Source organism: Theropithecus gelada, chromosome X, assembly GCF_003255815.1.
Source record: "Theropithecus gelada isolate Dixy chromosome X, Tgel_1.0, whole genome shotgun sequence".
Lineage (NCBI taxonomy): Eukaryota > Metazoa > Chordata > Mammalia > Primates > Cercopithecidae > Theropithecus > Theropithecus gelada.
Genome location: NC_037689.1, coordinates 38,313,510 through 38,340,902, shown reverse-complemented (window position 1 = coordinate 38,340,902; position 27,393 = coordinate 38,313,510). Strand labels below are relative to the sequence as shown.

The 27,393-nt window shown below is 44.4% G+C and overlaps 1 protein-coding gene across 4 annotated transcripts in view; it reads left to right on the top strand.

Moving 5' to 3' along the window:
* Positions 1-27,393, top strand: part of CTPS2 (CTP synthase 2) — a 128,906-nt gene that overhangs the window by 13,067 nt on the left and 88,446 nt on the right. For all 4 annotated transcript variants that reach the window (XM_025373269.1, XM_025373268.1, XM_025373271.1 and 1 more), the window contains 8 exons: positions 2,478-2,648; positions 3,220-3,320; positions 8,055-8,171; positions 8,318-8,401; positions 10,217-10,297; positions 12,251-12,402; positions 17,688-17,820; positions 22,655-22,743. In XM_025373269.1, coding sequence (XP_025229054.1) covers positions 2,478-2,648; positions 3,220-3,320; positions 8,055-8,171; positions 8,318-8,401; positions 10,217-10,297; positions 12,251-12,402; positions 17,688-17,820; positions 22,655-22,743 — 928 coding nt within the window. The remainder of the gene's footprint in view (positions 1-2,477; positions 2,649-3,219; positions 3,321-8,054; positions 8,172-8,317; positions 8,402-10,216; positions 10,298-12,250; positions 12,403-17,687; positions 17,821-22,654; positions 22,744-27,393) is intronic.

Sequence of the window (27,393 nt, the reverse complement as noted above, 5' to 3'; positions counted from 1 at the left end):
AAAAAAAAAAAAAAAAAAAAAAAAAAAAAAAAAAAAAGAAACAGAAATGTTTGTGTCCCTTGCTATTCTGTCTTCTTGTTTTTGTTTTTTGAGACAGGGTCTCACTCTATCGCCCAGGCTGGAGTGCAGTGGCCAAGATCTCGGCTCAATGCAACCTCCCCCTCCTGGGCTCAAGTGATCTTCCTGCTTCAGTCCCCTGGGTAGCTGGGATTACGGGTACGCACCACCACGTCTGGCTAATTTTTGTATTTTTTTTTTTTATAGAGCTGGATTTTGCCATGTTACTCAGGCTGGTCTCAACCTCCTGGGCTCAAGCAATCCTCCTACCTCGGCCTCCCAAAGTGGTGGGATTACAGGCATGAGCCACTGCGCCCGGCCTTGAATATTTTGTTTTAAACTTCACTAACCGGAGAATAAAACAAACAAAAAGAGGGTATCTTATTGTTTTAGTTTAGATTTCTTTGATTTTGATTTTGTTTGCGAATGACTTATTCAAGTCTGTGGTAGATTGTATTTTTGCTTCAAAATATCACCCACCATCCCTCTGTGGAATACATTTCCCTGCCCTTTGACCTTGGAGTTTGGCCACGTAGGATAGTTAACTTGTCTTGGTTTGTTTGGAATGTTCCTGATTTTAAAACAGAAAGTCCCGTGTGCTGGGAACCCGCTTAGTCCTGGGCAAACCAAGCAGGTTGGTCACTCTGTTTGGCCATGTGATTTGTTTTGTCCTATGGGATGTTAGGGAATATTAACATATGCCTTGTTGAAGCAGAAATGTCAAATGCATCTGCGTGGTTTGGCTCAGTCTGTTTTGTGGTTCTGCCCTCCACCATGAGAACAGCTTGCTTTTCAGAGATTTCTCGTTCAGCCTTGGTCCTGGAATGAGAAGAAACAAGTGACTCACAAGTGACTCACAGCCCCCGTGTAACATGAGGGAGAAATAAATAAATGTTTTGTAAGTTGCAGAGATTTTGGGGTTGTTGTGCGGCACCATTGACTAATGCCATGTGTTACACTAAATTTTCTTTGGATTCTTTTTATGAATTTTTTTTTTTTGAGACAGTCTCACTCTGTCACGCAGGTTGGAGTGCAGTGTGTGACCTCGGTTCACTGCAACCTCCGCCTCCCAGGTTCAAGTGATTCTCCTACCCAGCCTGGCAAACATGGTGAAACTCTGTCTCTATTAAAAGAAAAAATAATAGGCTGGGCGCGGTGGTTCACACCTGTAATCCTAGCACTTTGGGAGGCCATGGCAGGTAGAGGTCAGGAGATGGAGACCATCCTGGCCAACGTGGTAAAACCCTGTCTCTACTAAAAATACAAAAAAATTAGCTGGGTGTGGTGGTGTGCACCTGTAATCCCAGCTACTCAGGAGGCTGAGGCAGGAGAATGGCTTGAATCAGGGAGTCAGAGATTGCAGTGACCCGAGATCGTGCCACTGCACTCCAGCCTGGCGATAGAGCGAGACCCCATCTCAAACTAATAATAATAGTAATAATAATAGTAATATAAAGATTAGCCAGGCATGATGGTATATGTCTGTAATCCCAGCTACTTGGGAAGCTGAGACATGAGAATTGCTTGGATCCAGGAGGCAGAGGTTGCAGTGAGCTGAGATGGCACCACCGTGCTCCAGCCCGGTTGACAGTGAGACTCTGTCTCAAAAAAAAAGAAGAAAAAAAAGTATTGTGATATCAGTTTGCTTTTTTCCTTAAAATTAATTTTCTAGACCACAGTTATGTACCTTAGAATGGATAAGTAAATGAGGAGATACAAGGTTTCTTTTTTCCTATGGACTTCTAGCAGTAGGAATAAATGATAGTTCCCTTAATAGAGGAAAGGTTTAATTCCCACAAGGTGGCTTTAGAAATATACAACTCTCAGTCAATGCCCCGAAGTGACAATAGAGATCTACAAACGTGTCTAGTAAAGTGGGTGCTTCTCGTGCGATGAAGTCGGCACCTGTCTTTTATGACAGTGCATTGTGCACGTAGCTTATGGCACACACAGGCTTTTTCCCTCACTTTCACCAAGTTGCCTTATGGGTTAGCTGTGGCCTTGCTTTTTCACCTGCTGTCTAATTGTGGCTTCAACCAAGATGAGAATCAAGTAAAAGTTTCTTATCGCAATTCCAGAGTCCAGGATACTGATGCTTTGAAGTGAAATACTGTTTGTTTTTAAAATTGCTGTTTTCAAGTCCTTTTTTTGTGTGGCATATGTTGAGTTTGGAAAAGCTAAATCCTGAAGACAGAATTTCAGTAGATAAAAAACAAAAACCACAATGGAATACTATAAATAGAATTTTCTGATGCATTTTCTTGGATAGAATTGAATTATTTTCTCCACCAAAAAGGAGATGGTGATAGAATATGGCTTAGAAATACATCTTTTACCAGTTTTTTAACAAAAATATGTCCGTCTTTGAAAAATTTACTGGAAGCAAAATTTTGATTTTTCCATTGCCTTTTTAATCCTAGGTGAAGTCTTCGTCTTAAATGATGGTGGAGAAGTTGATTTAGACCTTGGAAATTATGAAAGATTTTTGGATATTAATCTTTATAAAGACAACAATATCACCACGGGGAAGATATATCAGCACGTGATCAACAAAGAGAGGCGTGGCGATTACCTGGGGAAAACAGTGCAAGGTATTATATTCCACAGACATTATGGAGCCCTGTGTGCTGAATATCTTTGTGCTGCTCAAAAGTAGAACTGAAGGCCAGGCATGGTGGCTCACGCCTGTAATTCCAGCACTTTGGGAGTCCGAGGCCAGTGGATCACCTGAGGTCAGGAGTTTGAGACCAGCCTGGCCAACATGGTGAAACCCCATCTCTACTAAAAATAAAAAATTAGTTGGGCATGGTGGCGAATGCCTGTAATCCCAGCTATTTGGGAGGCTGAGGCAGGAGAATCACTCAAACCCAGGAGGCAGAGGTTGCAGTGAGCCGATATCGTGCCACTGCACTCCAGCCTGGGCGACAGAGTGAGGCTCCGTCTCAAAAAACAAAAACAAAAACCCACATAGAACTGAAAATGTCACAGTCCCTGCGCTCTACAAGTTCTAATTCTTTTAAACTTGTTGCATTTTTCTCTTTTCATTTTCCAAAAATGTCAGGGTAACTTTCCAGGTGACTTTCAGGTGACTGGGGAGGCCTAAAGCACATTCTTTTCTCATGAACATGGAATAAACTTTTGTATTAATACTTCTTTCTACAGTTGTCCCTCACATTACTGATGCTGTCCAGGAGTGGGTTATGAACCAAGCCAAGGTGCCGGTGGATGGTAATAAGGAAGAGCCCCAAATATGCGTTATTGAGGCAAGCACAGAACTTTCTTTATAAAATTATATCCTGCTGGGTCTTTGAGCATCTGATCTTCATTTATTTGACAAATACTTACACACACCCTCCTGAGTGCTGGACACTGGGCTAGGAGGTGGGGTCAGAGCAAGAAACAACATAGATGGCTTCTGTCTTTGTGGTCACAAGTGAGTGGGCAAGATTGGCATTAGACAGACAATCACACATACTCGTGGGTAGATGTGCAGTGATCTGCTTGTGGAGACTGATCAGCTGCTGATAAAGTCAATGTGAGGGCCTCTTCTGTGCTGGGGCCTGGGATGGGCACAGTCTCTACCCTTGGGGAACTTGCAGACAACCCTGTCCACACACGACAGACTGCAGTCTAGTGCATGCTATTTGAAAAGTATTTCCGAAGTGCTTTGGAAGTGTAAAGAGACACTGGGTTAGGGAAGTCAGATGGTAGAGGTGATAAGTGATTAGTATCAGCTGTTTAAAGAAAGAAGCTAGTGGCTGGGCGAGGTGGCTGATGCCTGTAATCCCGGCATTTTCAGATGCCAAGGTGGGAGGATTGCTTGAGCCCATGAGTTTGAGACAGCCTGGACAACATGGCGAAAACCTGTCTCTACAGAAACTACAAAAATTAGCTAGGCATGGTGGTACGCACCTGTAGTCCCAGCTACTTGAGAATCTGAAATGGGAGGATCTTTTGAGCCCGGGAGGTTGAGGCTGCAGGGAGTCATGATTGCACCAGCACTTCAGCCTGGGCGATGGAGCCAGACCCTGTCTTAATTTAAAAAAAAAAAAAAGTAGTATTTGAACTTGCCGTTTGTTCACTTCCTTCACCTTGTTCCCTTCCTCTCCACATGCAGAATGAGAATAACATCCATATCCTCCTCCTCTAAATGTCAGTTGGCTTAATTGCCCGGCGAAAGAGCAGAATAATGACCAATTTGGTTCTTAGAGTCAGGCCGTCTTGGTTCATATTTCTGCAGTGACCCCTGAGCCATGTGTAGCTCAGTGATTAAGAGTCTGGAGGCAAACGGGCTGGGTTTGTAGCCTAGCAAGGTTACTTACAGGGAGGAGGGGGTGACCTTGGGCAAGTTTGCTCAACCTCTCTGTGCCTCTTTAACTCATTTACCTCATTTGTAACTCATTTAACTCGTTGTTTTGAAGATTAAATAAGTCTCTACACTTAGTGCTTAGAATGGTGTCACAGATATAGTAAGTGCTTAAAAATTATTAACTAGTATTCAGATGCCTGTATGACTTTTGGAAAATTCTCACAGTTTTAATGTCCTCATTTGTAATAATGTGGTAATAATATAATATTGTAATAATAAGATAGTGACAGGATTGTTTGGGGATTAAATGCAATAATAAAGAGCACTTTGCAATGTCTGGCATTTAGGAAGTGCTCAGTAAATGTAAGTTAGCTATTATTATTGTCATCAATGTAAGTGTTAGCAGATATCATGATATGTAGAAGATCCATTTTGTTAATAGTAGAGCTGATAAAGTTACTGGTTATTTATTTATTTTTTATAGATAGGGTCTCGCTATGTTGCCTTGGGCTGGAGTGCAGTAGCTAGTCACAGGTTCGATCAAAGCCCACTGTAGCCTCAAACTTCTGAGCTCAACCAATCATCTTGCCTCAGCCTCCCAAGTAGCTGGGACTACAGGTGTACCACCACCATGCCTGGCAATTTTTTTTTTTTTTTTTTGAGACGGAGTTTTGCTCTTTTTGCCCAGGTTGGAGTGCAATGGCGTGATCTCAGCTCACCTCAACCTCCGCTTCCCAGGTTCAAGCGATTCTCCTGCCTCAGCCTCCCGAGTAGCTGGGATTACAGGCATGCGCCACCATGCCTGGCTAATTTTGTATTTTTAGTAGAGATGGGGTTTCTCCATGTTGGTCAGGCTGGTCTTGAACTCCCGACCTCAGGTGATCCACCCGCCTCGGTCTCCCAAAGTCCTGGGATTACGGGCGTGAGCCACCGCACCTGGCCAACCTGGCAAATTTCTAATTTTATTTCTTATTCTACCTTTGGATTGACTTGTTTGCCTTCACAATGATTAATTTAGCACTTAATATGTACTAGCCCTGATGATAGCTGCTAGGGATGTGAGGTTGAGTGTGATCTGACTCCTGCTCTCCAGGACCTCATTGGCTGGATTTTAAATTTTATGGAAACAGGGAAACTGACAAACAGAACCCCTTCTCCATTATAACCCTGATGTTTATATTTGATTATTGGATACTAGTGGTCAACATCTTCTTTGGTTCATTGTAAATTGTGTTCAACAGCTGTGTCTGTGCACTATTTAAGGTTTTGAAGAAGGACTGCCAAAGCTGATTTTCACTTTTAATCATAGAGGAGCTGTTGAAATGTCTTCAAAGCCATTTTATGAGTGAGACCTCAACTTCTCAGACCAGTGGAGCTGACAGGTTTTATTTATATTAGTACGAGTTATCTTGGCATGAACCTGAAATAATTGATGCTTGTCTTAAAGGAATAACATGTTTCTTTCTCTCTTCTTGTTTATTTTCCAAAAAAGAAGACTCAGCCAGGTGTGGTGGTGCAGGTCTGTAGTCCCAGCTACTTGGGAGGCTGAGGCAGGAGGATCACTTATACCCAGGAGTTTGAGGCCGCAGTGAGCCATGATCTCACCACTGCACTCCAGCCTGGGTGGCAGAGCGAGACACTGTCTCTAAAAAAAAAAGAAAGAAAGAAAAACACTCCTTTCATTAAAGACAAGCAAAAACAACTTTGCACATCTCATGAATTTGCTGCTGCTTCCATTTCAGCATAAAGTATTGTTATGGGTGATATTTTCCCTTTTATTTGGGGCAACAGTTAACTTCAAACTTTTCCAATAGTTGTATTGAAAGTTTCTGAATACAATAATGATGGTGACCTAGAGGTATGGTAATGGGAACTTCTGAATTAGCAGAGAGACTGTAGTACCACTGTTGACCACGTGAGGGCAGAAGCGGATAATGTTTAAAGTTGGCCTCCTTTTCGCATTCACTATTATTGACCCCCCCCTAGAGAATCCCCATCAAAACACAGGACGGAAGCATACGGTTTAGTTTAAGCGCAGACCTCTGTTTTTCCTTAGAGAAAATAAATGATTTTTAAAAATTAGATTTTGGTGCCTTGTATTTAGTGGGTACTTACACTCGCTTCTTCACTCCTGCCAAGTTCCTGATTGCATGTGATGTTTTCATTTCGTTGAGTTGTTGTTGTTGTTTTTTAAAGAGACAGTGTCTCACTCTGTCCCCGAGGCTGGAGTGCAGTGGCATGATCATGACTCACTGTAGCCTGGACTTCTCCAGGCTCAAGCAATCCTCCCACCTCAGCCTCCTGAGTGTCTGGGACCATGGGTGCCGTGCCACCATGCCCAGCTAATTTTTTATGTTTTTGTGGAGGCAAAGTCTCACTTTGTTGCCCATGCTGGTCTCAAACTCCTGGGCTCAAGTGATATGCCTGCCTCCCAAAGTGTTGGGGTTACAGGCGTGAGCCACTGCACCCAGCCCTGGCTTTGGTTCTGTTGTAATTTTGGTAACAGGTGCTAGAACACTGTTACTTAGGGCTTATATTGAATTTCAGGACCTTTCTGTCCTGTCCTGACTACTAAAGTAAACCTCCAGTGCTGCCTGCAGGGTACTGGGCTCATGCCCTCATGGGGCTTACAGTCTAGTGGGGTAGAGAGCCAGGAAACAAAGACGGAAATGAAATAGAGGCAACTTGTGCTGAGTTCCTAGGATGCGTACAGTGCTGTGACAAGGGCTAGTGGGATGTAGGCTGCTGTAGGTGGGGGGGTGGGGTCAGAGTCCGCCCTCCAGGGAGGATGCATCTCTCTTGGACTGGAGGATAAAAAGAGGTTGCTGTAGATGAAGAAGGAGGGTAGGAGGCCTTGAGGGGCAGGAAGGAAGAGCATGGAGTACCCAAGAGGCCAGTGGGGAGGGGACTGGATGGCACTGGAGACTCAATGCAAGGGCCAGGTCCTGAGAGCCTTTTGTTGGCTGCATTAAGGAGATTTGATGTTAGTTGTTTTGTTTTTTTTTTTTTTTGAGACGGAGTCTTGCTCTGTCGTCTAGGCTGGAGTGCAATGGCATGATCTCGACTCACTGCAACCTGTGCCTCCCGGGTTCAAGCGATTCTCCTGCCTCAGCCTCCCGAGTAACTGGGACTACTTGGGTGTGCGCCACCACGTCCAGCTAATTTTTGTACTTTTATTAGAGAAGGGGTTTCACCGTGTTAGCCAGGAAGGTCTCGATCTCCTGACCTGTGATCCGCCCGCCTCGGCCTCCCAAAGTGCTGGGATAACAAGCGTGAGCCACCGCACCTGGCCTTGTTGTTAGTTTTAATGAAGCAGTGGGCTACTGAAGAGTATACATGTGGAGAAATCTTTTATGAAGTTTTATTTTTTATTTTTATATTTTTTCAGAGACAGGGTCTTGTTCTGTCAGCTAGGCTGGAGTGCGGTGGCATGATCACGACTCACTACAGACTTGACCTCCTGGGCTCAAGTGATGCTCCTCCCTTGGCTACGAAAGCACTGGGATCACAGGCGTGAGCTGACACACCCAGCCACAATTTAGTGATTTTGAATGTATTTATAAACCTCTGTGTAACCATCAAACTTGAGTTCTCATGCTCGGTTTATTAAGAACTCTTTTTATTAGCTTGTGTACTGTGGGAGATGTGTGGTCATTTGTGTCTTTTTTTGTTTGTTTTCCATTCCCAGCTGGGAGGCACCATTGGAGACATCGAAGGAATGCCGTTTGTGGAAGCGTTTAGACAATTCCAGTTTAAGGCGAAAAGAGAGAATTTCTGTAATATCCATGTTAGCCTTGTCCCACAGGTGGGCTTTCCAGATAAGTATGTGGACAGCAACTTTGATAAGTTTTCCTGTGATATTCTATGTGTCCCGCATTTGAACGTGGGGCACCATTAATCATCAATAGGAGCTAGTGTCCAGTGTGCTGACGGGACCCCATTTTTTTTCAGCTCAGTGCTACCGGAGAACAAAAAACCAAACCCACCCAAAACAGTGTCCGCGCGCTGAGGGGGTTAGGCCTGTCTCCAGATTTGGTGAGTTGAGGACAGTGGGTAAGTTTATCCCAAAGGTCTCTGGGAGCAGGCCCTTCACTTCTTTTTTGTTTGTTTGTTTGAGACGGAGTCTTGCTCTGTCACCCAGGCTGGAGTGCAGTGGTGCAGTCTTGGCTCATTGCAACCTCTGCCTCCCGGGTTCAAGCTATTCTCCTGTCTCAGCCTCCAGAGTATTTGGATTACAGGCACATGCCACCACACCTGGTATTTTTAGTAGAGACGGAGTTTTGTCATGTTGGCTAGGCTGGTCTCGAACCCCTGACCTCAGGTGATCTGCCCGCCTCGGCCTCCCAAAGTGCTTGGGATTACAGCCAAGAGCCACCATGCCTGGCTGCCCTTCACTTCTTTATCTTTATCATCATCTAAGTCCTTTCTCATTCTCAAACAACTCCTATGACAATGAGGTTTTTCTGTCTGGGAGCTGGAAAAGGCTTATTCCCTTAGCCTCAAGTGTTGCTTCAATCCATTCTTCCCTAGGCTCTCATTTGATGGGCCACATTGATAATTGGGCAAGTGTGATGTCCTATCATTTATATGATTCCTGGATTCTTTAGAATGAAGGTGAAATCTTGGGATTTTCCTGTAACCCTGCTATCAGTGATAACCCTGTGATGGGTTTTCACTGCTCTTTTCTTCTTTTTGAGACAGGGTCTGGCTCTGTTGCCCAGGCTGGAGTGCAGTGTTGCGATCTTGGCTTACTGCAACCTCTGCCTCCTGGGCTGAAGCGATTCTCCCACCTCAGCCTCTTGAGTAGCTGATACTAGCGGTGTACACTACCACAGCGCACTAATTTTTGTGTGTGGGGTGTGTGTGTGTGTTTGTAGAGACAGGGTTTTGCTATGTTACCCAGGCAGGTCTCGAACTCCTGGGTTCAACCAATCCTCCTGGCTTGGCCTCCTAAAGTGCTGGGATTGCACCACGCCCAGCCCATTGCTCTTATTTTTAGTCTAAACAGTGATGTGTCCTTATAGCAAGTGATCCAGTCATCACCAATAGTCTCTGTCAGAGGTTGACAAATAACAGTCCACAACTTGCGTGCCTGTTTTTGTAAATAAAGTTGTATTATCATGCAGTCACGCCCATTCATTTACATATTGTCTGTAGCTGTTTTCACACTGCACCACGATTGAGGATCAGGACAGTGACTGTGTGACCTGCAAACCCAAAATATTTCCCATCTGGCCCTTTTGAGAAAAAGTTTGTTAACCTCGATCTAGCTCTTTTCTTTTTTTTTTCTTTTTTTTTTTTTTTGAGACGGAGTCTCACTGTGTCTCCCAGGCTGGAGTACAGTGGCGCGATCTCGGCTCACTGCAAGCTCCGCCCCCCGGGTTCCCGCCATTCTCCCGCCTCAGCCTCCCAAGTAGCTGGGACTACAGGCGCCCGCTACCGCGCCCGGCTAGTTTTTTGTATTTTTAGTAGAGACGGGGTTTCACCATGTTAGCCAGGATGGTCTCGATCTCCTGACCTCGTGATCCACCCGCCTCGGCCTCCCAAAGTGCTGGGATTACAGGCTTGAGCCACCGCGCCCGGCCTAGCTCTTTTCTTATAGTTAATGAAGCAACACTTACGAGCCTGGACTCTTTTCACCAGAGACGTCTCGATGTTTCGAGTTCTTACTGATACACTTGTGCTGAATTTGATTATACTTATTTTAGTGCTCAGACCAATTTCTAATAGTCCAGTGGAATGTCCAAAGTGAACAAGTATATACTTGGCCAAGTGTCTTGTAAAAAGAAATGAATGTGGCATCCTGCTGAAAACGAATCCTGTTTGCTGACGCATAACTGGCTTTGACAGATTGTCTGCCGAAGTTCAACGCCCATCGAGATGGCCGTGAAGGAGAAGATTTCTATGTTTTGTCACGTGAACCCTGAACAGGTTGGTGCTGCTCTTTAGATTTTATTGTCTGGCAGGCACTTCTGCTGATGCCAGTGTTTTGTGCCTCTTCAATGATCATATTACTTTTCACGGCATTTATGCAAGCGCCGGGCACCCTGATCCAATCATGACTCCCTAGCCCTTAAGTGAGGTAGGATGCATGTTTCTTTGCATGATCACTCAACTTATGTCACAAAACCAGGGTGGGCTTTATTTCTTTTCTTGAGACAGAGTGAGGCTGGAGTGCAGTGGCACAATCTCAGCTCACTGCAACCTCTGCCTCCCAGGTTCAAGCAATTCTCTTATTTTAGCCTCCTGAGCAGCTGAAATTACAGGTGCCTGCCACCATGCCTGGATAATTTTTTTTTTTTTTGTATTTTTAGTAGAGGTGAGGTTTTGCCATGTTGGCCAGGCTGGTCTCGAACTCCTGACCTCAGATGATCCACCCGCCTCGGCCTCCCATAGTGCTAGGATTACAGGCGTGAGCCACTGTGCCCAGCCTACCAGAGTGGGCATTTAACTCACAGTCAAACCTCTAGAGAGAGAACCACATGAAGCCTACTTATCATCTCTTTATCTTGTCTTTCCTACTGGGACACTTACTGCTTTCACTCATTTCTCCTCTCTACCTGTGGCAGCTTAAGTCACCCCAAACACACGAGCACGTTGACATTCACACTAGCTCTTCTGACTCCACCAGTGGGCTCAGTTGACTTCATTGGTACAGAAACCCTACTGTGATTTGAGCTTAGGTTCTCTGCTCTGCAGGGCTTTCCATCTCAGTATTCTGATAATTCGCTTTTCTTTTTTCTTTCCTTCTCTGATCTCTGTCTCTTGATTCCAATAAGGCTTGGGTATAAGGGATTGGAGTTGCCTATAGTTTAAAGAGAGGGATATAAATGGCATTCAGGAAAAGGGTGAGGTTTGGCAGAAATCTTTTCTTCAGATTATAACTCTGGGTTCTCTGAAGTCTAAAAACGATCAAATTGAATTTTGGCATCTTGGAAAGCACTCTGATGGAGAGCCCCCACCTGATGCCTCAGAGTCATTGCCAAAGTCTGAACTACTTTGAAAAATGCGATGGCAGATTGAAGGGACACTTCCGCATTTGTATGTTGTCATGCCATTTTGTTTGCATCCAATCTTTTTTTTTTTTTGAGACAGAGTTTCGCTATTGTCACCCAGGATGGAATGCAGTGGTGCACTCTCGGCTCAGTGCAACCTCCACTTCCCAGGTTCAAGCGATTCTCCTGCCTCAGCCTCCTGAGTAGCTGGGATTATAGGTGTGTGCCACCATGGCTGGCTAATTTTTGTATTTTTAGTAGAGATGGGGTTTCACCATGTTGGCCAGGCTGGTCTTGAACTCCTGACCTCAGATGATCCACCTGCCTCGGCCTCCAAAAGTGCTGGGATTACAGGCGTGAGCCACTACACCTGACCTGTCCAGTCGTTTTGTGTACACTTCTTCTTCTTCTTCTTTTTTTTTTTTTGAGATGGAGTCTTGCTCTGTCGCCCAGGCTGGTATGCAATGTTACGATCTCGACTCACTGCAACCTCTGCCTCCTGGGTTCCAGCGATTCTCCTGCGTCAGCCTCTTGAGTTGCTGGGATTATAGGCGCATGTCACCATTTTTGTGTTTTTAATACAGATGGGGTTTCACCATGTTGGTCAGGCTGGTCTCGAACTCCTGACTTCAGGTGATCTGCCCGCCTTGGCCTCCCATAGTGCTGGGATTAGTTTTCTAATTAAATGAAGCTAACCATGTGCAAATTCTGATGCTAGCTTTGGTTGCTGGGTTTTTGTGTGTATGTGTGTGTGTGTGTGTGTGCATGCGTGTGTGTGTGTGATATCACTGTAAATAAACTGCCAGTCTCTCCTGAATTTTGTCTCATTCTTGTGGTGGCATATTTGAGTAGATCCATCTAAGTAAGGTGATTTCTCATCATCATTTAGGTCATATGTATCCATGATGTTTCTTCCACATACCGAGTTCCTGTGCTTTTGGAGGAACAAGGCATTGTCAAATATTTTAAGGAGAGATTGCACCTGCCCATTGGTGATTCTGCAAGTAATTTGCTTTTTAAGTGGAGAAATATGGCTGACAGGTAAGCGAAAGGAATAACTTGTATGATCTTTAACAATTCTTGAGTTTGGGGGTAGAAATAAGACCTACTTGAAAGGGTAAGCATGTGTATTTGGCATTTTGCATGTGCACATTTTGGTCTGGATATGTCTAAAGATGGAGCATACTGTTACGGTGCTTTGCTGTATTATTTGAAGATTTCTGGAGCCTTTGATTTTGTTATACATAAATCAAAGTGAATTAAAGGAATTTGAATTCTGGAAGGAATGTTTTTAACTCTGGAAGGATTTTGATTTATTTACTAGTTCATTTTTTAGTTTCTGAGTATTTTAAATGTTTTTTTTGTTGTTGTTGTTTTGTTTTTTGTTTTTTGAGAGTCTCGCTCTGTCGCCCAGGCTGGAGTGCAGTGGCACGATCTTGGCTCACTGCAACCTCCACCTCCTGGGCTCAAGTCATGCTCCCACTTCAGCCTCCTGAGTAGCTGAGACTAGAGGCACGCACCATCACACCCGGCTAATTTTTTTTTTCTTTTTTGTAGAGACGGGATTTTTCCGTGTTACCCACACTGGTCTTGAACTCCTGGGCTCAAGTGATCTGCCCACCTTGGCCTCCCAAACTGCTGGGATTATAGGCATGAGCCACCATGCCTGGCCTTAAACAGTTTTAAATGTTGCAGGTTTTTTGTTTTGTTTTGCTTGTTTTTAAGATTTGGCTAACTTTTCCTAAAGGAAATCATTTTGAATGGGAACTTTTGGCTATGCTATTTTTGTTTCATCCTGCGTTCATTAACTATTCAGCATAATTATTAAAATTCCTGATGGATTCTAACTTTCAGACAACCATATTAATTTAAGCAAAGTTTCTCTAATTTGAAGTTATATGAACATTAAGCTGTGTGCAGTGGCATTTACTTGTAGTCTCAGCTACTCGGGAGGCTGACGTGAGAGGATCACTTGAGCCCAGGAGTTGGAGGCCAGCCTGAGCAACATAGCGAGACCCTGTATCTTTAAAAAAAAAAAAAAAAAAAAAGGAAATTAAGTCTCTGTTACTTGTTTTCTTTCTTTCTTTCTTTCTTTTTCTTTTTTTTTTTTTTTAAGACAGAGTGTTACTCTGTCGCCCAGGCTGGAGTGCAGTGGCGCAATCTCGGCTCACTACAACCTCTGCTTCCTGGGTTCAAGCAATTCTCCTGCCTCAGCCTCCTGAGTAGCTGGGATTACAGGCGCCCGCCACCACGCCCAGCTAATTTTTTGTATTTTTAGTAGAGAAGGGGTTTCACCATGTCTGCCAGGCTGGTCTTGAACTTCTGACCTCAGGCGATTCACCTGCCTAGGCCTCCCAAAGTGCTAGGATTACAGGTGTGAGCCACCGTGCCCGGCCCTGTTTTCTTTTACTAAATGTAGTTGAGATGGGACTTCTTGGGCAGCTTAGGTCGTACAGCAGAGCCGGTAGGTGCAGCTGTTACATATGTAGGTTCTGGATTCAGATCCTGACTTCTCTTACCAGCTGTGTGAGTTTGAGTGATTACTTAACCTCTCTAGGCTTGTTTTCCCATCTGTATATAATAAAGGGATACCAGTGCCTACCTAGTGGCAATTATGAGAGGAAACCTGTAAAGACTTAACATTCAGTCACGTACTATAATGAGTATGGGTTGCTGATGTTGGTAACTATAATTAAAATGATGGTCACAAAATCACTGACCCTTGGTAGGTGACTAATCAGATTGATGTTCTCTTGCCCTTTCATTTACAATTTTAAAAAATGCTTTAGACTTTCTGGGGCAAGTGGAATCGGGAAGAAAGAGCAGTTTCTGAGCTTAGATCCTCTAAAACCCTTGTTAGAGTGCTTAAAGTGCCAGTCATTTCGTAGGAATTTTCTAAGTAGCTTGGGGCTGATACACTTTAGGCACTAGAAGTTTTAATATTTTAACTCTTTTTATTGGAAATAGCTCTAAATTATACTCTATGCGTTTATGCTTTTTTTCGTTTTCTTTCTTTCTTTCTTTTTTTTTTTTTTTGACACAGAGTGTTGCTCTGTTGCTCAGGCTGGAGTGCAGTGGCGCAGTCTTGGCTCACTGCAGCCTGAACCTCCTGGGCTCAAGTGATCCTCCCGCCTCAGCGTCCGCAATAGCTGGGACCACAGGTGCGCTCCACCACGCCCACCTAATTTTTGTATTTTTAGTAGAGACGGGGTTTTGCCATCTTGCTCAAGTGATCTTCCTGCCTCAGCCTCCTAAAGTGTTGGGATTACAGGCATGAGCCATGTGCCTGGCGCTTCTGTGCTTTTTAAAGCAAAATGTTTGGTCTTTGTATTAGCCTCCTGGGGGCTGCCATAACAATGACCACAAACTGGGTAGCTTAAAAAAACACCACAGGAATTTATTCTCTCACAGTCCTGGAGGTCAGAAGTGCAAAATCAATGCATTCACAGGGTTGGTTCCTTCTGGAGACTCTGCAGGAGAATCTCTGCCACACCCCTTCTCCTGGCTTCTGGTGGCTGCCAACAATCAGTGGTGTTCCTTGGCTTGTGGCCGCATCACTCGAATCTTGTCCTCCATCTTTTATTTCTGTTTTTTTTTTTTTTTTTGAGACGGAGTCTCACTCTGTCACCCAGGCTGGAGTGCAGTGGTGCAACCAGGGCTTAATGCAACCTCGAACTTCTGGGGCTCAAGTGATCCTTCTGCTGTGTCGCCCAGGCTGGAGTGCAGTGGCGTGATCTTGGCTCACTGCAAGCTCCACCTCCCGGATTCATGCCATTCTCCTGCCTCAGCCTCCCAAGTAACTGGAACTACAGGCGCCCGCCACCATGCCCGGCTAATTTTTTTTTTTTTTGTATTTTTTTTAGTAGAGACGGAGTTTCACCGTGTTAGCCAGGATGGTGTTGATCTCCTGACCTCGTGATCCACCTGCCTTGGCCTCCCAAAGTGCTGGGATTACAGGCATGAGCCACCATGCCCAGCCCTCTTCATCTCTCTTGAGACCCGACTGTTGGGGGCGGCCCTGCAAAGAGGACTCCCCTCCCCCTCCCACAGCAGCTTGAAGTAGTATCAGATGCCTGCCTCACATTCGGTGATGGCTGATGGCTGAGTGGGGCACATGAGGGAGACACTTGGTTGCTCTCGGAAGTATAGGTCCAAGGGGGAATGAGAGCTCCCTGGTAGGTGTGACCCAGTGGACTCACCTGTACCACCTGCTGCCCAGTGACTCCTCCCCTGGGAAGACCAGCCATGAGTGAGTCGAAGGCGGAACCTGTGATACTGACCCCAGTGCTGCTTCCTTCCGGAGGCACAGCTGATGTTGTCTCTTCCGTCTATGGAGGAGGGAGAAGAGGGTGAAGCCAAATCTGCTATGCTCAAATGTGGCTGTGCCTGCCTGCCTCTGACATCATCTCTGCTACTTGGTGTGCTGTCATCCTGCTTTCTGTTACCTGCATCCTGTTTTTTTTCTGGAGACGAAGTCTGGCTCTGTTGCCCAGGCTGGAGTGCAGTGGCGTATCTCAGCTCACTGCAACCTCCGCCTCCTGGATTCAAGTGATTCTCCTTCCTCAGTCTCCTGAGTAGCTGGAGGCATGCACCACGACAGGCATGCACCACCATGCCAGGCTAATTTTTGTATTTTTAGTAGAGACAGAGTTTCACCATGTTGGCCAGACTGGTCTGGAACTCCTGATCTCAAGTGATCCACCCGCCTTGGCCTCCCAAAGTGTTGGGATTACAGGCGTGAGCCACCACACACGGCCTGTTACCTGCATACTGTATGGAGAGGTGGTGTGAGGTACAGACAGCTATGGAACCTCCAGAACAACATAAAATGAAGTAGCGAGTTCAAGGGTTAGCAGTCTTGTCTCAGCTATTTTAGTCACCTTTCTAGAAAGTTACCTTCCCTGTCAGTTTTGACTTCTTAGCTTCTTGTGCATTTTTCCTGCACACAGCCTGTTTGTGATCAAGTTTCTCTCGTACTCTTTACAGATGTGTGTGTGTGTGTGTGTGTGTGTGTGTGTGTGTTTTGTTTTTTTTTTTTTGAGATAGAGTCTCGCTCTGTGGCCCAGGCTGGAGGGTAGTGGCATGATCTCGGCTCACTGCAACCTCCGCCTCCTGGGTTCAAGCGATTCTCCTGCCTCAGCCTCCTGAGTAGCTGGGATTACAGGTGAGTACCACCATGCCCAGCTAATTTTTGTATTTTTGTATTTTTAGTAGAGACGGGGTTTCACCATATTGGCCAGGCTGGTCTCGAACTCCTGACCTCAGGTGATCCACCTGCCTCAGCCTCTCAGAGTGCTGGGATTACAGGTGTGGGCCACCGTGCCCGGCCACTCTTTGCAGATGTTGATATTGAAGAGGGATATTCGTCATCATGGTAACATTTTTCTAAGGTGTTTGGGGAAGGGTTTGCTTCAAAGCCCTAAAACATCTTCAGCCCCAAGATGACATTTCCACGTACCTAATACCAGACCAGATATTTTTCATGTTCTTTGAACAGATTTCCTGACAAAAGCAACACTAAAAATTGTGTCTCTAATGGTAAAATGTGATTGAGTGTCTTCTGTAGAATGGAATTTTTCTCATAAAAATGATCTAAATGGCTAGTAATATTTTAAATCGTTCTCTTAGCACCATTCTTCAGGCATGCCATGAATAACCAGACTTTTGTGGGTCAGCTGGGAATGTAACCATTTTAAATGTAGACACTTCGAATGCATTTTCTTACACAATGTCACCTTACAAAGTTAATATTGGAATGTTTTCTATTGACACACAGAATGCATTTTCTTATACAATGTCACCTTATTAACCAATGTAAGAACAGCTCGTATTTATGAGATTGGGATAGCTTTTCAATTTTTACTTTTAATGCTTTTAACTTTTTCTCTGATATACTTGAACTTTTATCTGTACCTGCTTATGTAAGCCAACGTTGGGATTTCTTTTTTGTTTTTTGAGACAGTGTCTCACTGTGTCGCCCAGGCTGGAGTGCAGTGGTGTGATCATAGCTCACTGCAGCCTTGACCTCCTGGGCTCAAGTGATCCTCCAACCTCAGCCTCCTGAGTAGCTGGGACTATAGGCATGCCCCGCCACGCCTGGCTAATTTTTGTATTTTTTGTAGAGATGGGGTCTAACTATGTTGCCCAGCCTGGTCTCAAACTCTTGGGCTTAAGTGATTCTCTCGCTTCAGCCTCTTGAGTAGCTGGGACTACAGCTGCTCCTAAGGTTTTAAAAAGTGCCTTGGAATAAGAGCAGCAGCTGCCATTGTTCTGTCTGTGATGTTCTGTTACGTGCATATAACCTTTGAGTTTGTTTTCTTTCCCAGGTATGAAAGGTTACAGAAAATATGCTCCATAGCCCTGGTTGGCAAATACACCAAGCTCAGAGACTGCTACGCCTCTGTGTTCAAAGCCCTGGAACACTCAGCCCTGGCCATCAACCACAAGTTGAATCTGATGGTGAGTCCTGGCCTGGTCTTTTGGCTATCTCAGTAATTCATGCCAATAGCACATGTTCCACAGGGGCAAGTTTTGTTAAAGGGTCCCTGAGATCACCTCCAGGACCTATGATTCACCAGAAGAACTCACAGGACTCAGCATATAGTTATACTCATAGCTAAGATTTATTAGAGCCAGACAATGCAAAGCAAAATCAGCCAGGGAAAAGTCGTGCAGGGTGAAGTCTGGGGGTAACGAGGCGCAAGCTTCTAAGCGCCCTCCCCTGGTAGAGTCCAGTGAGTTGTGATAATACATGCAAACTGCCATCTACTAAGGAAGCTCGTTGAAGACTTGAAGCCCAAGGTTTTTACTGGGGGCTGGTCACATACGCACCCTTTGCTTAACACTTCCCAAAATGCCAGCCTCCCAGAAGGAAAGCATGCAGCAGAAACTATGTTGTCTGTACAGACACTTTCAGCGCAGTGAGCTTCTCCTATCAGTTCGTGGAATGATGGGAACCCTCCCAAAGTCAGAGTTTCCAGAAGCCAGTCAAGGCTCAATCTTGTAGCAAGCCTTTCCAAGGGCAGCAGCTAGGCTTGCTGTGTAAATGGTTTTCTTTTTTCCTTTTTTGAGACAGAGTCTCCCTCTGCCGCCCAGGCTGGAGTGCAGTGGCACGATCTCGGCCCATTGCAACCTCTGTCTTCACTGTTCAAGCAATTCTTGTGCCTCAGCCTCCTGAGTATCTGGGATTACAGGCTTCCACCACCATGCCCAGCTGATTTTTGTATTTTTTTTTTTTTTTTTTTTTTGAGACGGAGTCTCGCTCTGTCGCCCAGGCTGGAGTGCAGTGGCCGGATCTCAGCTCACTGCAAGCTCCGCCTCCTGGGTTCACGCCATTCTCCAGCCTCAGCCTCCCGACTAGCTGGGACTACAGGCGCCCGCCACCTCGCCCGGCTAGTTTTTTGTATTTCTTAATAGAGACGGGGTTTCACCGTGTTAGCCAGGATGGTCTCGATCTCCTGACCTCGTGATCCGCCCGTCTCGGCCTCCCAAAGTGCTGGGATTACAGGCTTGAGCCACCGCGCCCGGCCTGATTTTTGTATTTTTAATAGAGACGGGGTTTCACCACGTTGGCCAGCTGGTCTCGAACTCCTGATCTCAGGTGATCTGCCCGTCTTGGCCTCTCAAAGTGCTGGGATTACTGGCATGAGCCACTGTGCTTGGCCTGTGTAAACTGTTTTCTACATGTAGGTTTAAGGCACATTTCTGAAAGTAGGCTTTGCACATTCAGATGAATGAGCATGCTTGTCATGCTCCTTCAAGTACATCGTAATTGGCTAACAAGAAAATAATAGGATATTTTTTTCCTTTAGCATTGGAACGGAATCTAGATTTAAAAAATACTATATTCCCCTCTCTAACTTGGAAGAATGATAGCTAGCAAACAGTGATTATTTGTTTTGGAAACTCAGTATTGTGGAATAACAGAGGTGTAGTTATCTTATATAGCTTGAGTATATTCTTCCATATAAGAACGGAAGTAGTACATGTTTAGAGTAAAACATTTAAACAAAGCATAAGCCAGGTGAAGTAGTTCACACCTGTAATCCCAGCCCTTCGAGAGGCTGAGCCAGGTGGGTTGCTTGAGCCCAGGAGTTGAAGACCAGCCTGGGCAACAATGGGAGACCTCATCTCTATAAAATCTTGAAAGTTAGCCAGGTGTGATGGCATGCACCTGTAGTCTCAGCTAACTGGGAGGCTGAGGCAGGAAGATTGCTTGAGCCCAGGAGTTTGATACTGCAGTGAGCTATAATTGCACCACTGCGCTCCAGCCTGGGTGACAGATTGAGACCCTGTCTCCAAAAAACAAAGCAAAACAAAATAAAGCATAAGTCTAAAATGCAGAAAGCAGATTCCTCCTCCCTGGTATCCCACTTGTTACCAGTTGGATACGTATGTTTATATATATATCTCACATTTATATTTAATTATATTCAATATGAGTATATCATTGTGTAAGCAAGCCTTATCATCTTGACTTAAATGGCAAAAACTTTGTATGATGAGTAAAAAGATCCATTTATATGTTAAAGAAATTTAATGACTTCCACTTTGACACCAGCTTAGGAGACCTAGCTGCTGTTTCTCTCTCTTCTTTTTAGCCTCCTTTCCTAATCAGTTTAAAAAATTTTTATTTTATTTTATTATTTTTTAATTAATTAATTAATTTTTTTTAAGACGGAGTTTTGCTTTTGTTGCCCAGGCTGGAGTGCGGTGGCACAATCTCGGCTCACCGCAACCTCTGCCTCCTGGGTTCAAGTGATTCTCCTGCCTCAGCCACCCGAGTAGCTGGGATTACAGGTGTGCGCCACCACGCCTGGCTAATTTTTGTATTTTTAGTAGAGACAGGGTTTCTTCATGTTGGCTAGGCTGGTCTGAAACTCCCGACCTCAGGTGATCCACCTGCCTTGGCCTCCCAAAGTGTTGGGATTACAGGCGTGAGCCATCGTGCCTGGCCTATTTTTTAATTTTTGTAGAGATGGGGTCTCGCTATGTTGCCCAGGCTGGTCTTGAACTCCTCAAACAATTCCTCCTGCCTTGGCCTCCTAAAGTGCTAGGATTACAGGCATGAGCTACCATGCCTGGCCCCTAATCACTTTTTATTTTTGGCTTTCTAAGGAATAGTTTACTTCCCATTCCTCCCACTCCTCCAAGTTGCCTGCCCCGTTATATAAAAAAAGAAAACAGCAATAGAAAAATTGCCATGACATATACATTTTATAAAGCCTTTAAAAATTTGTATCTTAAAGTTTATTTGGATAGTCTTTTTTTCTTTTCTTTTCTTTTTTCTTTTCTGACACAGGGTCTCGCCCTGTTTCCCAGGTTGGAGTGCAGTGGTGCGATTTTGGCTCACTGCAACCTCCGCCTCCTGGGTTCAAGCAATTCTTGTGCCTTAGCCTCCCGAGTAGCTGGGATTACAGGTGCCCGCCACCACACCTAATTTTTGTATTTTCAGTAGAGACAGGGTTTCGCCATGTTGGCCAGGCTGGTCTTGAACTCCTGGCCTTAAGTGATCCACCTGCCTTGGCCTCCCAAATTGCTGGGATTATAGACGTGAGCCACTGCGCTTGGCCAGATAGTCATTTTTACAGAAGAAATACTAAACTAATATAGATAGAGAGGGGCTGTTATATACATAGGAATTGGTGCACATGATGCTTCATCTGATAGGATTCATTGACATTAGCTTCTCCTAAGTACTATTTGAATTGTTGCCTTGTCATCTTCCTTCTAAGGTTGAGCTGCATCTGTCTCTCTCTCCTGGTTTGCTGCAGCTGCAGCGGCTTCCAGGCTGGTTTCCAGCTGCCAGTCTTCCCTGTCTTTGCCACACTCTACCAGAGTGATCTTTGTAAAATCTTTCTCGGTTCTCTTTGTTCCTGTCATCCCTTTACTTAAGATCTTTCAGTGGTGTCTCAGTCTGTTCAGGCTGCTGTAACAAAGTACCATAGATCAGGTGGCTTACAAACAACTGCCATTTCTCTCTCACAATTCTAGAGGCTGAAAGTCCAAGATTAGGGTGCCAGCATGTAACCGGGCTCTGGTGAGGGCCCTCTTCTGGATGCAGAGGGCCAACCTCTGGTTATATCCCCATGTGGCAGAACGGGTGAGGGAGGTCTTTGGGGCCTCTTTTATAGGGGTACTAATCCTATTCCTATGTGCTCTGCCCTCTTGACCTAATCATCTCTCAAAGACCCCACCCACCTCCTAATACCATTTCTTTGGGAGTTGGGATTTCAACATAGGAATTTTGGGGGATCACAGACATTCAAACCATTGCAAGTGCCTTCAAGTGTCAACTCTGTGTCATGGCTTCTCAGCCTCGTCCCTTGCCTTCCTCCAACTAATCAGGTCTGTCCTCTCGCTGGGTGGGGCCTTTTTTGAGGGTCCCAGAGTGGCTACCACTTTCTCTCTTTTTCCTCTGAGGTTTCATATAAGTGGCTCTTTTGCTGGAGATTTCTTTTTATTTTTTATTTTTTATTTTTTGAGACGGAGTCTCCCTCTGTTGCCCAGGCTTGAGTGCAGTGACACAATCTAAGCTCACTGCAACCTCTGCCTCTTGGGTTCATGTGATTCTCCTGCTTCAGCCTCCGGAGTATCTGAGATTATAGGCACCCACCACCACGCCTAGCTAATTTTTATGTTTTTAGTGGAGACGGGGTTTTGCCATGTTGGCTAGGCTGGTCTTGAATTCCTAACCTCAGATGATCCGCCCGCCTCAGCCTCCCAAAGTGCTGGGATTACAGGCGTGAGCCAATGCACCTGGCCTGCTGGAGATTTCATACCCTTCTCCCCTCCTCTGTTTGTTTGCTGCACGCCTTCCCTGCTGTGTCCCATCACACACATGCTTATCTTGCTTCTGCTCTCCTCTCGGCTGGCTTCTTGAACATTACCTCCCCAGAGCTCTGCTTTGATGCAGTGTCACGATTGGGGATCATTGCAGCCTGGACCTCCCAGGCTCAAAGGATCCTTCCGCCTCAGCTTCCCAAGTAGCTGGGGCTACAGGCACGTGCCACCCCACGCAGTTAACTCCTAGTTACTTCTGCATCGTTCTCTTCTTTGTCTGTCATAGCCATTATCATAGTATAGTGTGGATGCCCATTTATCTGGTTTTGTAATCTTTCTGAAAGATGATAACAGTCACAAAACAGAGACTATGTTTTCTATCCCTAGTGCCCAGTACAGTGTTTGCATAATAAGTAATTATTGAATAATGTGTCATAGTATTAGATGGCTGTAGTATTTTTGAGTGTTTATTTTTCTTAAATACTCCTTTTATCTGTTGGATGTTTTTTAGTACATAGACTCCATTGATCTGGAGAAGATCACTGAAACCGAGGACCCTGTGAAATTTCACGAAGCTTGGCAGAAGCTATGCAAAGCTGAGTGAGTACCAGAGCCCATGCACACCAGTTAGGACAGGACCATTGTACTTTTTCTGTAATGATTCAGTCTACCCTAATTGCTAATTTTCATGCATTTTGAAAGGTAGTTTGGAGTACTTGTGGTCTTTGCAGGTGGTTGTGCCACCATCATATGCGTTGATTGGAAATGTGCCATGTTAATGCTGGTGGCATGTGCATAGAAATGGTTTTACTGGCCGGGCGCGGTGGCTCAAGCCTGTAATCCCAGCACTTTGGGAGGCCGAGACGGGCGGATCACAAGGTCAGGAGATCGAGACCATCCTGGCTAACCCGGTGAAACCCCGTCTCTACTAAAAAATACAAAAAACTAGCCGGGCGATGTGGCGGACGCCTGTAGTCCCAGCTACTCGGGAGGCTGAGGCAGGAGAATGGCGTGAACCCGGGAGGCGGAGCTTGCAGTGAGCTGAGATCCGGCCACTGCACTCCAGCCTGGGCGGCAGAGCTAGACTCTGTCTCAAAAAAAAAAAAAAAAAAAAAAGAAATGGTTTTATTTGGGGAGGATGGGGATACTGTACTGGAGGGAAAGTGTGTTGATTCTCCTGAAAGATACAGAGATAAATCTTATGTATACAGAGTTAAAGTATAAGAATGACAGCTTTTTTCTCTCTGTCTCTTTTTAAAAAGTGAAAGCAAGTTTATTAGGAAAATAAAGGAATGAAAGAATGGCTACTCCACAAGCAGAGCAGCCCTGAGGGCTACTGGTTGCCCCTTTTGTGGTTATTTCTTGATTATATGCTAAACAAGGGATGGATTATACATGCCTCCCCCTTTTAGACCTTATAGGGTAACTTCCTGATGTTGCCATGGCATTTGTAAACTGTCATGGCACTGGTGGGAGTGTAGCAGTGAGGATGACCAGAGGTCACTCTCATTGCCATCTTGGTTTTGGTGGGTTTTGGCCGGCTTCTTTACTGCAACCTGTTTTATCAATGAAGTGTTTATGACCTGTATCTTTTGCTGACCTCCTATCTCATCCTGTGACTTAGAATGACTAACTATCTGCGAATGTAGCCCAGTAGGTCTCAGCCTTATTCTACCCAGCCGCTATTCAAGATGGAGTTGCTCTGGTTCAACATTTCCCCTCTCCCTTTTATAAGAGAACTCTTATTACTAAGGGTTGCAGAGGGACAAAGCTCCATCTTCTGTAACTTCTTCGTGTTGAATAGGGGCAATGACATTCCTCCCTAACTATTAGAGTTTCTTGTATTTGGGGTAGAGAAGAGGTCAGTCAGAAAGCGTCAGATGGTGAGGGCCATTCACAACTCTGAGTTCCAACAAAAGGTGATATCTGGAAGATTAATAAATGTTTAATTTAAGAAAACATTGAGTAAGCTTATTCTGCATTCCTACACAAAGAGTACAATAGCAATGTATTCCACAACAGTAAAGCAAAAAATTACCCCAAGTAAACTAAATTAGAAGGCTTTCCGTGAACTGGGCAACTATTGGAACCAAACTGATATGCGGTTGCTAGCTGATTTCAGTACATGCCCAGAATTAGAATACTGATCCCAATTAGAATTAGAATTAGAATTAGAACACTGATCCCAATTTTTACATTACCCATCCCTCTTTTTTTTTTTTTTTTTTCCCGAGATGGAGTCTTGCTCTGTCTCCCACGCTGGAGTGCAGTGGCATGATCTCGGCTCACTGCAACCTCCGCCTCCCAAGTTCAAGCAATTCTTCTGCCTCAGCCTCCCGAGTAGCTGGGATTACAGGCATACACTACCATTCCTGGCTAATTTTTGTATTCTTAGTAAAGATGGGTTTCACCATGTTGGCCAGGCTGGTCTTGAACTCTTGACCTTGTTATCCACCCGCCTTGGCCTCCCAAAGTGCTGGAATTACAGGTGTGAGCCACCATGCCCAGCCCTGCTCTTGTTTTTTTCTGAGCTGCAGTCACAGATCACTGATTGTCTCACAGGAATAAGCAGGATCAGTCTAAATTGCAGAAAAAAACTTCAAAAACAACCAATGCATCTAGAATCTGTAATAATAACAGGTAGACCATAGTTCTTGGAACATAATTTTTTCTCTCTCCAGTTTCCCATTTTTACTAAAGACAAATCATGGTAAGAACAGTTTGCTTTATTATACTTGGCCTGATTATTTCTATAAAGTGCAGCAAGAATAATTATTTTTCACATGGACTTTTAAAATTGGCTTTGATGGAACCTTATTCCATAAGGAATCTCAGATAAGACCTTTTTTAAAGCTAAGCCCAGCCATGGGTTTGTACCCTCAAATACCTATGAATTGGGTAAATTCCTCTCCTTTTGAGGTCCCAAGATAACTTGAGGCTCCTGGACCTGTCAGAAAGTGACATTCTTTAGTTACCACAGGTCAGAAACCCTGTACAGGGACTGTGTAGACAAGGTATGAGGCCAGTTTTCCCAAGGGGCTTGTATTGGCTTTATAATTCAAGTTTGATTCTTTACAGGAAAGCACACCATTCCAGTCAAAGCCTTGGTGATATAACCAGTTTCTCCCTCCAATTGTGTCCTGTTGCAAAATAAAAAAGATTCTTATTGCACTTATGCAAATAACTATATTGCCATAAGTTAAGAATAATCACAAATAGTTTCCAAATTCTGGACAAATCAAGTAGAAAGAAACAAATATGCTCCAAATTTTGTTCACAGGAGTATACTTTACTCAATTGTTATAAGCTGCATATAGCTCAAAGGAACAGTTTTCTTGACTCTGAAAAATAAAACAAAAAGGATCAGCAACATTTTTTTTTTTTTTTTTTTTTTTGAGACGGAGTCTGGCTCTGTCACCCAGGCTGGAGTGCAGTGGCCGGATCTCAGTTCACTGCAAGCTCCGCCTCCCGGGTTCCCGCCATTCTCCTGCCTCAGCCTCCCGAGTAGCTGGGACTACAGGCGCCCGTCACCTCACCCGGCTAGTTTTTTTTGTATTTTTAGTAAAGACGGGGTTTCACCATGTTAGCCAGGATGGTCTCGATCTCCTGACCTCGTGATCCGCCCGTCTTGGCCTCCCAAAGTGCTGGGATTACAGGCTTGAGCCACCGCGCCCGGCCTAAGGATCAGCAACATTTTAAGCAAAGTAAAAAATATTAATTTTTTATTAGTTCATTCCATGGAGCTAACTCCTGTTCTACTTGATAGTCATGAATATTTCAGCTCTCCATGAGAGTCCTGAAAGATTTTCCTCTATTCTGCTGTCACAATCTCCAAAGTGATCAGAAACCTGCATTGAAGAACACCTGTTAGAGTTCTATAGTTGATTATTAACTACCTTCTGAAGAGTACCAAAACAATACAATTGTCTGTGGGTGACAAAATGTTTTAGGGCAGCCACTCTTAAAGCCACAATTGACTAGGAATTTGTTACATCTGTGGCTTACAACAATTTTACATAACAATGATAATTATTAATAACATACACTAAGTCATATTAGAATTATAGAAGTTTCTCATAATTTTGAAACACATACCAATAACATGTTTATACAAATACAGCCCAAAGAAAGCCAAACACCATTTCATATTTGACAGTGCTTTTTGTATAATTTTTATACCAAATATACCAAACTTCACCATTGTATTAGTGCATTAAATTGATGTCAAACCCAATTTTTAATAAAACCTTATAGATAAATCTATCCAATTTTAATTAGTTTGACCATAAGGTAAGATTTTTACAAACCTTCTATAATCCTTTACAAGTTTTTTTTTTTTTTTTTTTTTTTGAGACACAGTCTCTTGCTCTGTCACCCAGGCTAGAGTGTAGTGGTGTGATCTTGGTTGACTGCAACCTCCGCCTCCTGGGTCCAAGCAATTCTGCCTCAACCTCCCCAGTAGCTGGGATTACAGGCACCTGCCATCATGCCTGACTAATTTTTTTCGTATTTTTGTAGAGATGGGGTTTCACCATGTTGGCCAGGCTGGTCTCGAACTCCTGACCTCAAGTGATTCACCCACCTCAGCCTCCCAAAGTGCTGGGATTACAGACATGAACCACCATGCCCGGCTCCTTTACAAGTTTTTGTTAAAGAGCAGATCAGTGCTCTAAGAGAAATCTGTTGTGCTTTCATTTCAATGTTCAATTTATGGAAAACCTGAATATACCTTTAACTTCAGCCAATGTCCACACGCATAATTTCTTTTATAAGATTACTCTTTCACAAACCTTCTACAACTTGCTCAAACTTTCAGCTTTATCTTATCTAACTTAAAAGAATCCGTTAGCTGGATGCGGTGGCTCACGCCTGTAATCCCAGCACTTTGGGAGGCTGAGGTGGGTGGATCACCTGAGGTTAGGAGTTCGAGACCAGCCTGGCTAACATGGTGAAACCCTGTCTCTACTAAAAATACAAAATTAGCCAGGTGTGGTGGTGCATGCCTGTAATCCCAACTACTTGGTAGGCTGAGACAGGAGAATCGTTTGAACCCAGGAGGTGGAGGTTGCAGTGAGCCGAGATTGCACCATTGCACTCCAGCCTGGGCAACAAGAGTGAAACTTCATCTGAAAACAAAAACACAAAGCAAAAAACAATCCTTTAACCTTTTAATCTAGGCAAAAAAAAAAAAAAAAAATCCACATTTCCATGCCTTCTTATAATCTTTTTTTTTTTTTTTTTTTTTTTTTT